The sequence below is a fragment of the Westerdykella ornata genome (genome assembly GCF_010094085.1).
Source record: "Westerdykella ornata strain CBS 379.55 unplaced genomic scaffold EI97scaffold_5, whole genome shotgun sequence".
Classification (NCBI taxonomy): Eukaryota; Fungi; Ascomycota; class Dothideomycetes; order Pleosporales; family Sporormiaceae; genus Westerdykella; species Westerdykella ornata.
This window is the reverse complement of record NW_022986855.1, coordinates 919,903-932,467: the sequence shown is the minus strand read 5'-3', so window position 1 is coordinate 932,467 and position 12,565 is coordinate 919,903. Positions and strand designations below refer to the sequence as shown.

The 12,565-nt window shown below is 55.4% G+C and overlaps 7 protein-coding genes across 7 annotated transcripts; 4 read left to right on the top strand and 3 right to left on the bottom strand.

The window, feature by feature from the left end:
• Positions 1-162: 162 nt before the first annotated feature.
• On the top strand, positions 163-1,244 carry EI97DRAFT_415027 (dehydrogenase with different specificitie; the record flags this gene model as incomplete). The annotated part of the gene is made up of 2 exons (XM_033796845.1): positions 163-282; positions 335-1,244. The coding sequence occupies 2 exons, from the start codon at positions 163-165 to the stop codon at positions 992-994; spliced, it is 780 nt and encodes a 259-aa protein (XP_033656000.1). The 3' UTR covers positions 995-1,244.
• Positions 1,245-1,989: 745 nt separating this feature from the next.
• Positions 1,990-4,188, top strand: EI97DRAFT_431678 (ferric reductase like transmembrane component). Its single transcript, XM_033797994.1, has 4 exons — positions 1,990-2,304; positions 2,373-2,442; positions 2,505-3,698; positions 3,791-4,188. Exons 1-4 carry the CDS (start codon positions 2,147-2,149, stop codon positions 4,064-4,066), a joined length of 1,698 nt encoding a protein of 565 aa, XP_033655999.1. The 5' UTR covers positions 1,990-2,146; the 3' UTR covers positions 4,067-4,188.
• A 184-nt stretch (positions 4,189-4,372) lies between these two features.
• Positions 4,373-5,489, top strand: EI97DRAFT_255305 (uncharacterized protein). The gene is made up of 2 exons (XM_033794172.1): positions 4,373-4,600; positions 4,660-5,489. Exon 2 carries the CDS (start codon positions 4,728-4,730, stop codon positions 5,280-5,282), a length of 555 nt encoding a protein of 184 aa, XP_033655998.1. The 5' UTR covers positions 4,373-4,600; positions 4,660-4,727; the 3' UTR covers positions 5,283-5,489.
• A 410-nt stretch (positions 5,490-5,899) lies between these two features.
• EI97DRAFT_486663 (S-adenosyl-L-methionine-dependent methyltransferase) lies at positions 5,900-7,775 on the bottom strand (the record flags this gene model as incomplete). The annotated part of the gene is made up of 8 exons (XM_033802166.1): positions 7,388-7,775; positions 7,102-7,186; positions 7,019-7,041; positions 6,821-6,959; positions 6,743-6,765; positions 6,659-6,696; positions 6,055-6,612; positions 5,900-5,990 (listed from the first exon to the last, which is right to left on the bottom strand). Exons 1-8 carry the CDS (start codon positions 7,568-7,570, stop codon positions 5,900-5,902), a joined length of 1,140 nt encoding a protein of 379 aa, XP_033655997.1. The 5' UTR covers positions 7,571-7,775.
• A 980-nt stretch (positions 7,776-8,755) lies between these two features.
• EI97DRAFT_456852 (uncharacterized protein) lies at positions 8,756-9,257 on the bottom strand (the record flags this gene model as incomplete). Its single annotated transcript, XM_033800769.1, has 3 exons — positions 8,756-8,830; positions 8,894-9,058; positions 9,117-9,257. The coding sequence occupies 3 exons, from the start codon at positions 9,255-9,257 to the stop codon at positions 8,756-8,758; spliced, it is 381 nt and encodes a 126-aa protein (XP_033655996.1).
• Positions 9,258-9,618: 361 nt separating this feature from the next.
• On the top strand, positions 9,619-11,051 carry EI97DRAFT_255141 (uracil-DNA glycosylase). Its single transcript, XM_033794171.1, has 3 exons — positions 9,619-10,340; positions 10,390-10,849; positions 10,902-11,051. The coding sequence occupies exons 1-3, from the start codon at positions 9,979-9,981 to the stop codon at positions 11,010-11,012; spliced, it is 933 nt and encodes a 310-aa protein (XP_033655995.1). The 5' UTR covers positions 9,619-9,978; the 3' UTR covers positions 11,013-11,051.
• Positions 11,052-11,628: 577 nt separating this feature from the next.
• Positions 11,629-12,391, bottom strand: EI97DRAFT_456850 (uncharacterized protein; the record flags this gene model as incomplete). Its single annotated transcript, XM_033800768.1, has 2 exons — positions 11,629-12,131; positions 12,193-12,391. The coding sequence occupies 2 exons, from the start codon at positions 12,389-12,391 to the stop codon at positions 11,629-11,631; spliced, it is 702 nt and encodes a 233-aa protein (XP_033655994.1).
• Positions 12,392-12,565: the final 174 nt, after the last annotated feature.

The following is a 12,565-nucleotide window of genomic DNA, read 5'->3' as shown; positions in this document are numbered from 1 at the left end:
TGAATCCTTCTGCTGATCAGGTTCTTGGCTGCTTCTGAATTACCTGTGATATAAGGTCTTTGAGCATGGTCTCTGATTCAGAACTTCTACGTCTACGTCATTCACACCTTTGATCCCCTGACTCACCTACAGAGGATAGCAGCAAAACCAAACTCAGGCGCGATGGCTTCAACTGCTTCAGAACAACACCTAACGCTCAAGGACAAGGTCGCCATCGTGACGGGGTCATCGAGAGGCATCGGAGTAGGCCTGGCATTGGAGCTTGCCAGAAGAGGGGCCAAAGTATGCAGCGTCTCCAAAAAGGAGGTACGCGGAGCGCTCACTGACTAGCCAGATCACCATCGTCTACACATCCGAGAAGAGCGCACCCCTCGCGCAAGACGTAGTGAGCCAGATCGAAGCGCTGGGGACTAGGGCCATCGCCGTGCGAGCCGACCTGGGCCATATAGACGCTCCAGACAAAATCGTCAAGGCGACGCTCGAAGCCTTCGGGGACCATATTGACATTCTCGTCAACAATGCAGGCATCGAGTTTGGCAGCTCCCTCGAGGAGATTACGCCCGAGGACTTTGCAAAGATGTTCCACATCAACGTGCGAGGGCCGCTGCTTCTGACCAAGGCCGTTGTGCCCCATCTTCGTGCGCCGGGCAGGATCATCAACCTGTCGTCGGTGGGTTCGAGAAGCGGATTTGCGGGCTTGTCGCTTTATTGTTCCTCAAAGGCAGCATTGGAGGGAATGACGCGCTGTCTTGCGGCCGAGCTGGGCGATGCAGGCCACACGGTGAATGCCGTCCTGCCAGGCCCAGTCGAGTCGGAGATGCTCGAAAATGTCCCCAAAGACCTCGTGGAGATGCAGAAGAAGGTGACGCCGGTACAGCACCGCGTCGGCAAAGTCGGAGACGTGGCCCAAGTGGTGGCATGGCTCGCCGAGGAGCAGTCGGGTTGGATCTCAGGTCAGTGTATCTCTGCCAGCGGTGGCTATTTGATGTTATAAGGTTGGCTCCGGGATTGAAGTTAGGGACCACAGGTGTGGCTTGCAGGGCAGCAGGTATTTAGGGAAACAGAAGAGGCGGCTCATTACTTAGAAGAGCCATGGCGAAACATAAGAGTCGTCTTGTCCAAACCCCCTTCCCCTATTCTCTTCCATGTGCATGTTTTTGGTCGCTTAACGGCATCGAGCATCGCCGCATGCGTGCAACCGCAGAGCCGCAATTATTGATAATGCGGCGATATAGGTAGGTAGCTGCAGGCTGTGAGATTCCAACAAGTACCGATGTCCATCCCGAAGACATGCGGCGCAAAGAGCATCATGGTGTATGGTGGTGAGATGGATAACCGCCGTCGCGAGGCCAAAGCGCAACTCCAAACGCTGGGCCAGGGGTCTCCGACACTTCTCAAACCACACAACTCGTCCCCCCTTCCACTGGCTCGACGAAGACAAAATGGCCATGTCGCACCGCCTATCGGGTTTCAGAAGGCGCAAAGAATTGTCCCCAGGCTAAACCACTCACAGTCATGCAACTCCGTCCCCCATTCGCAAAAGAGGTGGTCCCGCAAAGGATGGCGCCGCCGCACCTTGTCGCTGCGATACGCCCTCATAGCCCACCCCATCTCCTCGTGTCGCATCTTGCCTTTCCCTCCCTCCGACGTGGTTCGATTTTGACTGTTCTGTTGCGTGGGCCTCGACAAGGCCTGTGACTTACCTCCGCGCCTCTGGTGACCTTTCGTGCCACATGGCTGTGCAATGATATTGGTCCTGCACCTCCTTCTCCCAAGAAGCTACTCCCGTCTTTAGGTACTCCGTGCATTTGCTGTACTTCTACCATCCTCTTTCTTTCTTGCTGCTTGGATTACCTTCTTCCTTCGTCCTCATGCCGGCGTGCCCTTGACCGCTACGACGTAGTCTTCTCTCGCTCCTTTCGCTTCTTCTTCTATTCTTCAGTGCGGGCACACCTATTGTAAGCCTCCCACGTACCTCGTCGCCATGAACCCTCCTCTAATCTCTTCCATAGATCAATACCGTCATTCGTTCACATTCCTCCTTGCGTCCTGGTCTCCTTCAGCAGGCTCTGAACACCGCCCTCGTCGAACCTCTGGGCCTCCCGACACTGGCTGCCACGCGCCCGCACCCACCTCCACACCGGCCATGTCAGGATACTCAAGTCTCACCGGGCGCGAGCGGTCGCGATGGCCGCCGCTGACGCGTATGCTCATGTCCGGCGAGATGTCGGACGAGAAGCCACGGCCGCTGTTCCTCAAGGAGAAGATTGAGGTGTGGATGGTGAATGAGGGTTATCGGAGATTGTACGTCCATTCATCAACAAGCTCTTTTTATTCTTTTTTGGACGAGTTGGAGATGCTAACCATTGTAGATTCGTATTTACTTTCTTAATATTGCATGTCATGGTCTTCGTCTTCGGCATGATCAACTACGGCCTAACAGTTCGTCTTCCCTCTCCGCTTTGCTTTCTCGTTTCAATCCTCACACCTCTCTTCTCTCACAGGAAAAATCCATCGGAGCCCGCCAAAGCTTCGGTGCCACCTTCCCCATCGCCCGCTCCGCCGCCCTCGTCCTCCACGTCGACGTGGCCCTCATCCTCTTCCCCGTCTGCCGCAACCTGATATCGATAGCGCGCCGCACCCCGCTCAACGGCGTCATCCCCTTCGACAAGAACATCACCTTCCACAAGCTCGTGGGGTGGTCCATCTTCTTCTTCTCCTGGGTCCACACCATCGCCCACTGGAACAACCTCGCCCGCTTCGCCGCCGCCAACCGCCTCGGCTTCAAGGGCTTCATCGGCGCCAACCTGCTCACCGGCCCCGGGTGGAGCGGCTACATCATGCTCATCGCGCTGTGCGCCATGGTGTGGACGGCCATGGAGAAACCGCGGCGCGCCAACTTCGAGCGCTTCTGGTACACGCACCATTTATTCGTCGTCTTCTTCGTCTTCTGGTCCATCCACGGCGCCTTCTGCATGATCAAGCCCGACTTCGAGCCCCTTTGCGACGGCATCGGCGTCTTCTGGCAGTACTGGATGTGGGGCGGGTTCGCGTACTTGGGCGAGCGCGTGTCGCGCGAGCTGAGGGGGCGACACAAGACGTTCATCTCCAAGGTGGTGCAGCACCCGAGTAATGTGGTGGAAGTGCAGATCAAGAAGGAACATACCAGGACGAGGGCCGGGCAGTACATTTTCCTGTGCTGCCCCGAGGTGAGTATCTGGCAGTACCATCCTTTCACCCTGACGAGCGCGCCCGAGGAGGACTACATCTCGGTGCACATACGCATGGTGGGCAACTTCACAAAGGCCTTTGGCAAAGCTTTGGGCTGCGAGCTCGACCGTAAGGGTGGGGGTGGAGGTAAAGACTCCAAGGAAAAACCCAGCGGCGACCCGCAAGACGTGGCCCTCCGCAAGATCCTCCCGCGCGTCTACATCGACGGGCCCTTTGGCTCCGCCTCCGAGGACGTCTTCAAGTTCGAAATCGCCGTCCTGGTCGGCGCGGGCATCGGCGTGACGCCCTTCGCCTCGATCCTCAAGAGCATCTGGTACCGCATGAACTACCCGCAGGGCAGCCGGACGCGGCTGCGGAAAGTCTACTTCTTCTGGATCTGCCGGGACTTTGGCAGTTTCGAGTGGTTCCGCAGTTTGCTGCTGGCGATTGAGCAGCAGGATTTGGAGGATTGTATTGAGATCCATACGGTAGGCCTCTCCTCCCTCCCTCCTCGCTCCCACTCCCCTCCTCACCGTTTGCCAAATATCAAAGCAGGAAATAGGAGCTAACAGTTCTTCAGTACCTCACAGCCAAAATCAAGCCCGACGACGCGACCAACATCATGATCAACGACGCCAACGCCGACGTCGACGCCATCACGGGCCTGCGCAGCCCGACCAACTTTGGCCGCCCCAACTGGGACATGATTTTCAAGAGCATCCGCAAGATCCACAGTCCCGCCGAGGCCGGCGTGTTTTTCTGCGGTCCCAAGGGATTGGGGAGTACCCTGCATGTCAAGTGTAATATGTATAGTGAGCCTGGGTTTAGCTTTGTGTGGGGAAAGGAGAACTTTTAGATGGAGGGTGAGAAGGGGAGGGGGTGTTTCTGTGTGTGTGGTTGGGGGTGGTGGTGGTGGATAGATGATACCAGGCCGTGGAGCGGCTTCACCCCTTTTTTACCTACCTTTTTCGTTCGGGCCAGTTGTTGTTGTTATCGACGCACTCTGTCCGCATCGTTCAGGTAGAAGTTTACACATATAGGCCCCGAAATAGAAACTTGATTCAATGGAAGCCAGAGTCCAGCCGATGATAGATATCACGTGCATCTCGATCGGATCAAACGGCTCCCTCTGTGACACCTTTACAAACGAAAGAACCATGCGCTGATATCAATGAGTAAGAATCAGACCACTTTTTCTTTGCCTACAGGCCCCTTCCAAACGGTGTGTGTTTCGGTCGGAGCCGGGCGGGGATTCCAGGCAGTTAGTTATGTTTCATGGACCGCTTTGGGTGGGTCTGTTAACTCGTGGGCCTTGGTCGAATATGAAATATCTGTTTGGAAGATGGCGGACTTGAGAGGACGAGGAACGCGAAGGAGGTATGGGAGGTAGGTAGGTATCCGGCAATGAGGACGAAATCCCCGTACCTACGTTAACTTCCTTCTCGCCAGGTTTCCTCTCAGTCACCTCAAGTGAACATCAACCCTCAGCATCACATTCCCAGCATTCGCGGCGCTCCATGCAAGAAACAGAGAAGCTACTGACACACACTCTCCACAATCTCTCTCCCTCCCTCCGTCTCCGTCGTCAACCCTTGAAAAAGAAATGCATGCGCGAACAAGGCGAGGCCGGTGGGCAAACATCACTCGCCATCATAACCGTTGGGAAAAGAGGACCGTTTTCTCATTTTGCTCCCACGACGCTGCTCGCCACTCGTGCCCAACAATACGTACTTCTGTTTGTTCCTCAGGCGAGGCCAGGCCGTGTACTACATGCATGCTTCAACTACACGCATTCACTCATTCACTCATCCTGCAACATATCTCCCTCCCTCCCACCTCCATCCTATCCCCTCCTCCATCTGTACGCCTCAGAGTCACCCAACCCCAACAAGCCCTTCACCTTTTCTCCTCCTAAACAACGACCGAATGGCACATTCATGACAAAAGCAGGGCGAGATAGCAGTGGTATAATGAACGAGAAGGGACCAAAGAGAAAAAAAAGAAGCAACGCATCTCCAAAGCATCAACAAATATTGGAAAAGCTCAAGTCCAAGCACCAAGACCGGGCCTAAGCCAGAACCACACCCAACCTCGCACTCTCGCCTCGCTGGCGCGCTCTCCTTCTCTCAAATCCACATCAAACCGACAGTCTTCTCAAAGCCAACAAACCCAAGCCAAAACCCCGTCATAAAAACCAAGAAGCGGGACACACAACAACCATGCCGCCCAAATCGCAGAACAAACGATTGCCAAAAAGGAGAGAAAACCAAGTCAAAAAGAAGCACACCCAAAAAGAAGAAGCCAGCCGATTAGATACGCCCAGCTCCGCCCTTTGCAAGCATGCCTCTAGTAGAACGAAGAAGGAGTTGCCGAGTGGGGTGCGGGAAATGCCAATCTTTTCAAAGAGAAATATTGAAGTAGAATGAAAAGCAGAGCAGATAGCCGCCGAGAGATTAGGAAGGGAAAAGGAAAAAAGAAAGAAAGAGAAGGAACAAAGATTGAAGAAATGCCGTTTTTGTCAACTCACTAACTTGCTCGCTCGGTGGGCGACTCGCTCAGTTCCTGCTATGCTGCCTTCCAGAAATGCTCAAGCGTGAGACTGCCGCTGACGGGTATGCTAAGGAGATTCGTTTCGATCGTGATGCAGGTGCATGTTTGCTCATGCCTATGCGTGTCCAGCTTCTCGTCGTTACTCTCTCGGCGGTGGCGGTGGGGGATAGTTCGGCGGGCTGGGAACGCCCAGTTCATGGTCGAATGGCTTGCGGCCCCAGACGACATATCTGGATCCATATCAGCGAGATTCAAGTGAAATGAAACCGCGGCATGCAGAAAAGGACGACTCACATCTTGTGATACGCATGCACATTCCGGTCGCTCAGCGCCTTGCGCACGTGCACCAGATAGACCTCAATCTCCTCCTTGGTCCAATGCAAGCCCTTCTGGAAAAGCTGCAAACTGAATGCCTGCAGCCCATCCAGCAGATTCGTCTCGCTGAACCGCCCCAGCATCTTGAACTGCGGATCCTTGGGCCAGGAATTGATCGGCAGCTTGAAGACCTCCTCGTGCACGTCGACAAACCCGGCTTGCTCATACCATCTTTTCAGTTTATTCGCGATGCGCAGGGGCTTTCCGAGATTCATGGCGGCGCGGTCCTGGGTCTGGGTCCACTCGGCGAAGGCATAGTCGGGGGACATTGTGCCGTCGTCGCAGTAAACGGTAGGCATGTATTCCTGGGATTCCATCCAGCCGCCGGGTTTGAGGTGGCGGTAGGCCTTTGCGATGATTTCGCGGAAGTCCTCGAAGCAGCCGAGCATGACGCGGGTGTGGATGTAGTCCATGGGGTCGAGCATCCAGTCTTCCTCGTTGGCGTCGTCGATGACGAATTTGACGTTGTTGGGGACCCTAGAGATGTTAGAATCTTGGAGTATGGCAGGTTCGAGGTACTTACCATTCAGGTTGAATGGGAGAGAGATCCGTTCCCGTGACCTACGTTTCGTTAACCAAGCACACGTGCACTCGACTCTCTGCCTACCTCTGCCTTGGGAAATGCATTCCCTAATCAAGTCAGCTTCTCAGATTCCCAAGTGCCATTGGGCTATATTTCACATACCCATCTCAATCGCCCACTTTCCCGTCCCTGTTCCTATATCCAGGATCTTCCTCGGATCCTTCAACGGCGCAAAGTAGTTCCTGCCTTTGAGCAGCACCTTGAGGATCTCGTACTGCAGGTCCAACCGTTCGTTTTCAGACTGTCAATATGCGCATTAGCGTGACGTCCGTCGACGGCCGTGAGGAAGGTGCAAAGTACCTGATCATTCGGAAACAAATATGCTATCTCCCACATTAGCATTGCACGTCTCAACCTTCAAGAGGCAAGCACATGATACTTACAGCCAGCCTGATAGCGATGATAGGTCCTCCCATTCTCGCAGACAAAGTCGAAGATGCTCTGATTCACAGACCTTGTGCTCCTGTCCTTATATCAGCATTTGCCATCGCTTTGACATACATAGGTCGTCTTCCTCCGCAGGATAGCAGGAGAGACGGGAGACGTACGTGCCACAGCTCTCGGCGCCATCCGAGGGATCACTCTACAGTCAACAATTAGCCACTCCTTCTTCTATAGTGTTATTGTATTCCAGCAGCAACCGGTAATGGCAAGAGCAAAAGCACGTACATCAGGCTCAATGATACTCCTCGGGCTCAGGCCGTCGACCGAAGACACCGGACTCGGACTCGGACTCGCATCCCGCTGGGGAATGGGGATACCCAGTGCCATTGCGCCCGGGTGGGTAGGTTGGGCGGCGGCGGCGGCGGCGGAGGAGGACGAGGACGAGGCGGTGGCGGTGGTGGAGGGCATGGGAGGGAGGGGCGAGCAGCGGAACCGGAAGCAGAAGGGAAGCGACGCTGGGGAAGCTGGCGGCCAGCCTTGCGAGAGCGAAGCGAGAGGTCAGAGGGAAGAGGAATGTCGACTTGAACTCAAGAGAGGTGTCGGTGATTTGGAGGTGTGAGCGATACTGACGGCTGAGAGGCAGCGGCGAACTCTATCGTACCCTCTCTTCCTTTTTTCTTCTTGCGCCTTTCTCGTTGGCCTTCTTATTCTTCTTCTTCTCCTTCTTCAGCAACGCCACAGTAACCGTCGCTCGTCGTCACACACAGCCGGCAGTCGAGTCCAGAATAAGTCGTGTCGAGATTTGATTCTTCGTCTTCGTCGTGGTGGTGGTCGTGATGAATGTCTCGCTCGGAAACAAAGTAGGACCCGGTGGGCGGGTAGGAGTGCAAGGCTCACATCCAGCAACGGGTGACGGAAGCAGTGCACCTGCACCCATCCACCCAGTGCCAGGGTTCGGACAAGGCCCCGTCCAGCGTGATCCAGCGTGATCCAGCGCACTCGCAGCTCCGCTAACTCCATCGAGCAGAGCAGGCCTCGCTTAGAGGGTTTGAGAAAAAAAAGGCCGCGCGCGGGGAGAGACGGAAGTGCAATTCCTCTCGATTTCCCCCAACCCGTTTCCTTGCCTCTCCCTCTCTTGCATCAAGTGCAGTTGTTTATTATCATTTGTTGTATCGTTTTTAGCAACGACGGGACGATTGATTTAGCACACGGTAAGACTAAACTCTAACCTCTGAATCGGCCCGTCGCACCCACATTGCTGGGACTTTTTGGTTGGAACCTTGGAAGCTTCCGCTTCTGACCAGCGGGTGAGCGGCGACGGCGCGGGGCCCCAGACAAGTCCCGACCGGAATGGCGGGTTTCCAATCGGAGCGAGTTTAGTCAGCACCATGGGAAAGTCAGTACTACAAGTATAGTACACAGTAGTTTCGACAACACCTGTGCAGAACACGAAAGAAGAGCCAATTCACGACATCAGAACACGGGCAAGAGTTGGAACATGGAAAGAATCGCTGACTCTGATTCATTGGCCGCTATCAAAGCACCATGGTGACCTTCATACTCGTAAGTCGTAACTGCACAGCCCGCCCTTCAAGTTTCCTCCCTCAAAGAGTCGGCACTGTCGTTTGTGAGCGACATGCTCCTCCAAACAGTCTACTTGCTTCCTCCAATATGCCCCAGCCTAGACGCCTCCTCGCTGCCCTTGGTGAAGGTGCCGTCGGGGTTACGCTGCCATCGAGTTAGCCCAATCCCCCAAGTCCCCATCGTTAAAGAATTGTGTTTAACACTTACACCAGGGTGCGAGGCCCCGCCAGACGTGCCTCCAAAGCCCGAGTCGTCATTGTGGTTGCTCGCATTGCCTCCTCCGTGAGAGTGGTGTCCGCCGATAGCCCCAAGCTCAGAGGCCACTTGGCTGCCCTTGGTGAAGGTTCCGTCGGGGTTGCGGCCAGGCTGTCCCTGAGCAATTGTCAGCTGTCCAGCTCATCGTGAATGCCTGTGGTAAGGAAAGGCTCACCCCGGCGCTGGAGTCGTTGTGGCTGTCACCATTGCCGCCGCTGCGACCTCCGCCGTGAGAGGCATGCCCTCCCTTGGCTGCGATCTCGCGGACCTCCTCCTTGGGTCGGTTGGCAAAGTTCCCGGGGTTGTTAGATGCCATGTTGATGGTCTGAGCTGTACTTGTAGATGGATTGATTGAGTTGGGTGTAGTATTCGTCAAGTGGTGAGTTTGCTTTGTGGGAAGATTGAATGTGAATTGGAAGAGATGCAGAACTCCAAGGCAGAGGAAATCTCTCCCTCTTATATCCTCTCCTGGGTCATGCCTTCTCTCCGTCCACCGCAATAGTGACGTCCTCCTGACAAAGGCGCAAAGCACGACAAGCCCTTGGTGACACTCGCAAACCGACTCCCAACGGCAGCTTCTCCGTCGATCTTCCTTCCCATTCGACAATTCTGCCGCTCACACCGGCTTCCCCGGTCCCGCACACATGGCTTCTCCCTAGCAGAGGCCGATCCACCGCTGCCGTGATGTCATTCCGACAGAGGAAACGCGTAGTCAGTCACGTGATGGGATTCTGTCACTCGGAAAAGCAATCGCGAATGGGTGACCCTGGACGAGAATGAGCAAATATTGGGAAAAGAGCCAAAAGAGCGTGAGAGTGGACGTCATTTGAAATGCCACTTACGAGAATTGTGAGTCGTCTGACGGTTCCTTGCGTCTTCCAACCCACGCGAGCTCTCCGGCTCTGACATCAATTGATCTCCAATCACCGCGTCCGCTGGCCCAAGCTTCTCGACGCGTCTGTTGCCTGGGAGCTCACCTCCACGCGTATTCCAATTCCCCTATCCAACCCTCACCAATTGAGCAACACCCACTCACCATGTCGCTCAAACGCAAAGCCGCCGCCCTCGCCGCCGATGCCTCCAAGAAACCCAAACCCAACGCAACCATCACCTCCTTCTTCGCCGCCATCCCCGGCTCCACCTCAACCTCCACTACCAACGGCACCACTACCCTCACCACAGCGGCCGCCAACTTCGACAAGGACGCCTGGGTCGCGAAGCTCAGCGACGAGCATAAGGAACTGCTGAAGCTCGAGATCGACACGCTGCACGAGAGCTGGCTCCCGCATCTCAAGGACGTGCTGGTCTCGCCCCGGTTCCTCGACCTGAAGCGCTTCCTGAAGAAGGAGCTCGAGAGCGGGAAGACTGTGTATCCACCCATGGACCATGTCTATAGCTGGTGTGTAGCCTCGCTCCCTCTTCAGTGACACTCCTAACATCCATATCAGGTCGCGGCACACACCGCTCAACACAGTCAAAGCCGTCATACTGGGCCAAGACCCTTACCACGGCCCTAACCAAGCTCACGGCCTCGCCTTCTCCGTCCTCCCGCCCACTCCGGCACCACCCTCCCTCCGAAACATCTACATCGCCCTCAAGAAGGACTACCCTTCCTTCTCGCCGCCGCCCAACAAGGGAGGCCTCCTCACTCCATGGGCAGACCGCGGTGTCCTCCTGCTGAATACCTGTCTCACAGTCCGCAGAGGCGAGGCCAACAGCCACGCGGGGAAAGGCTGGGAGCTGCTGACGCAGAAAGTGATTGAGACGGTCGCCAAGGTCAGGACGCGGGGTGTAGTGTTTCTGGCCTGGGGAAAGCCGGCCGAGCAGAGGGTCAAGGGCGTTGACCCGGAGAGACACAGTATCCTGAAGAGTGTGCATCCGAGCCCGTTGAGTGCGAGTCGAGGATGGGTATGCTATCTTGTGCTCTGGTAGCTGAGACTGTTGCTAACCATGGCTTTAGTTTGACTGTGGACATTTCAAGAAGACGAACGAGTGGCTCGTCAAGCGCTATGGCGAGGGATCCGAGATTGACTGGAACTTGGATGTCGATCCGGAAGAGGCGGGCACCTAGATATTGGGGTTATTGCGCCTTCAGGTTTCTGCATCGCTATTGAAAATAGGGTATCAAACCTGGTTTTGCGTAGGGGTTCATTCGTATGGAAAATGGGAGTATAGGCGCAGGCACCAGGAGTTGAGGTGTTCTCCCATTGGCTTACGATACAAAACCTGCTCTCGAAAAAGAGGAGTACAGCTATCGGAGACGAGGATTCGTTGGAAAATCTCCGTTGGCATGTTTTCATCTTGATAGAAGGCGTCGGACGGCACGGAATGCATGTCTAGCAGAACATTGGGTACCTCGAGATTTCCAAATTTCATTCAGTATCTGGGAAGTGAATGGCAATATGGTCAAGGTTGCAGGTCCCGATTGGAGATCGGTCATTGATATGGTGAAGATGTGCTCGGATACATGCAGCGAGGCAGGTGCAAGCAACGACCGGTAGACGGCGAACGCTGGAAGTCTGTCTGCCCCTTCATCCTCAACAGTCGACTCTCGAAAAGTCATATAGACAGACTTCCTCCCATGGGTACTACATAGGTATCATACTCCCAAAACTACAGTAACCACTCCACCACACGCTCGCCCCTTCTCTCCCATCTTCCCCTCCTCCCCATTCCACACTCCAGTTTCACTTAAACCTTTCAAACCTCACATGCCACATCTCCAAATCCTCAGGCCCATCCCTCAAATGCGCCACCACCCCCTCAAACCCCTTGCGCGACCGAAACGCCATATGATCCTCGACGCTCTCCCACCCGATGAACCCGCCAAACTCCCTCGCGGGCCCGGCCTCCCCCTCCGCCCCCATCCGCTCGCTCGCCACCGTCTTCTCAATCGCCCACCCGCCCGTTATCCCCTTCGACTCCGGTGCTTCCGCCTGCAGCGCCGAGGAAAAGGACGCCCAGTTGTTTGCGAGGAAGGTGTCGAGGTGCGGGGACGAGGGGGAGAAGTAGAGCGCGAGGCACTCGGTGACGGGGGCGCAGAGGGGGATGGTGTAAGGGGTGGAGGAGGGCGGGATGAGGATGTGGTGGATTTTGAGGGGGGCGGAGAGGATCGGGGTGAGGGCTTGCCTGAAGGGGCCGTAGGGCGGGGAGGACTGGAAGCGTTTGTGGGAAGAGATGTCGTCCCATTCTAAGAAGGAGAAAGTGTTAGAGTTCTGGTTTGTGTTCTTTTTGTGTTTTCGCAAACGTACCCACGACGAGTTGCACAATGTCCGGGTGCTCGATCCGGCGGCCCCAGAAGAGCGCCTTGCACCCGGGTTGTGACGAGATGATGTTCTGGCACTTGCGCAGGATTTCGAGGCCCTCGCCTTGGGTGAGGTCGAAGCCGTGTTTGAGGGGGACGGAGACGAGTTCTAAGGTTTGGCCTTGCCGTTCGTCTTGCGTGGACATTGTGTGGCAGTTATGGCGGAGACCAGCAGTTGAATGAGACGAAACGGAAGTTGCTTGGTTGTGCTAGAAGCGGGATGTATGTGACACCTGGGCTTGCCTGACAGTGAGCGAAGAAGTGTACAGGAGTTTAGTAGTTAGGAGAGTTAGGAAAAATGAAGATGTGGTGTAGTGATG

What these genes read in the sequence shown, in the direction of transcription:
- EI97DRAFT_431678 (XM_033797994.1), top strand. Translation starts at nt 2,147, where the DNA reads ATGTCAGGATACTCAAGTCTCACCGGGCGCGAGCGGTCGCGATGGCCG. An exon ending in AATGAGGGTTATCGGAGATT is followed by an intron (nt 2,305 to 2,372) that starts GTACGTCCATTC and finishes TAACCATTGTAG; the next exon opens with ATTCGTATTTACTTTCTTAA. An exon ending in ATTGTATTGAGATCCATACG is followed by an intron (nt 3,699 to 3,790) that starts GTAGGCCTCTCC and finishes ACAGTTCTTCAG; the next exon opens with TACCTCACAGCCAAAATCAA.
- EI97DRAFT_255305 (XM_033794172.1), top strand. Translation starts at nt 4,728, where the DNA reads ATGCAAGAAACAGAGAAGCTACTGACACACACTCTCCACAATCTCTCT.
- EI97DRAFT_255141 (XM_033794171.1), top strand. Translation starts at nt 9,979, where the DNA reads ATGTCGCTCAAACGCAAAGCCGCCGCCCTCGCCGCCGATGCCTCCAAG. An exon ending in ATGGACCATGTCTATAGCTG is followed by an intron (nt 10,341 to 10,389) that starts GTGTGTAGCCTC and finishes CATCCATATCAG; the next exon opens with GTCGCGGCACACACCGCTCA. An exon ending in TGAGTGCGAGTCGAGGATGG is followed by an intron (nt 10,850 to 10,901) that starts GTATGCTATCTT and finishes CCATGGCTTTAG; the next exon opens with TTTGACTGTGGACATTTCAA.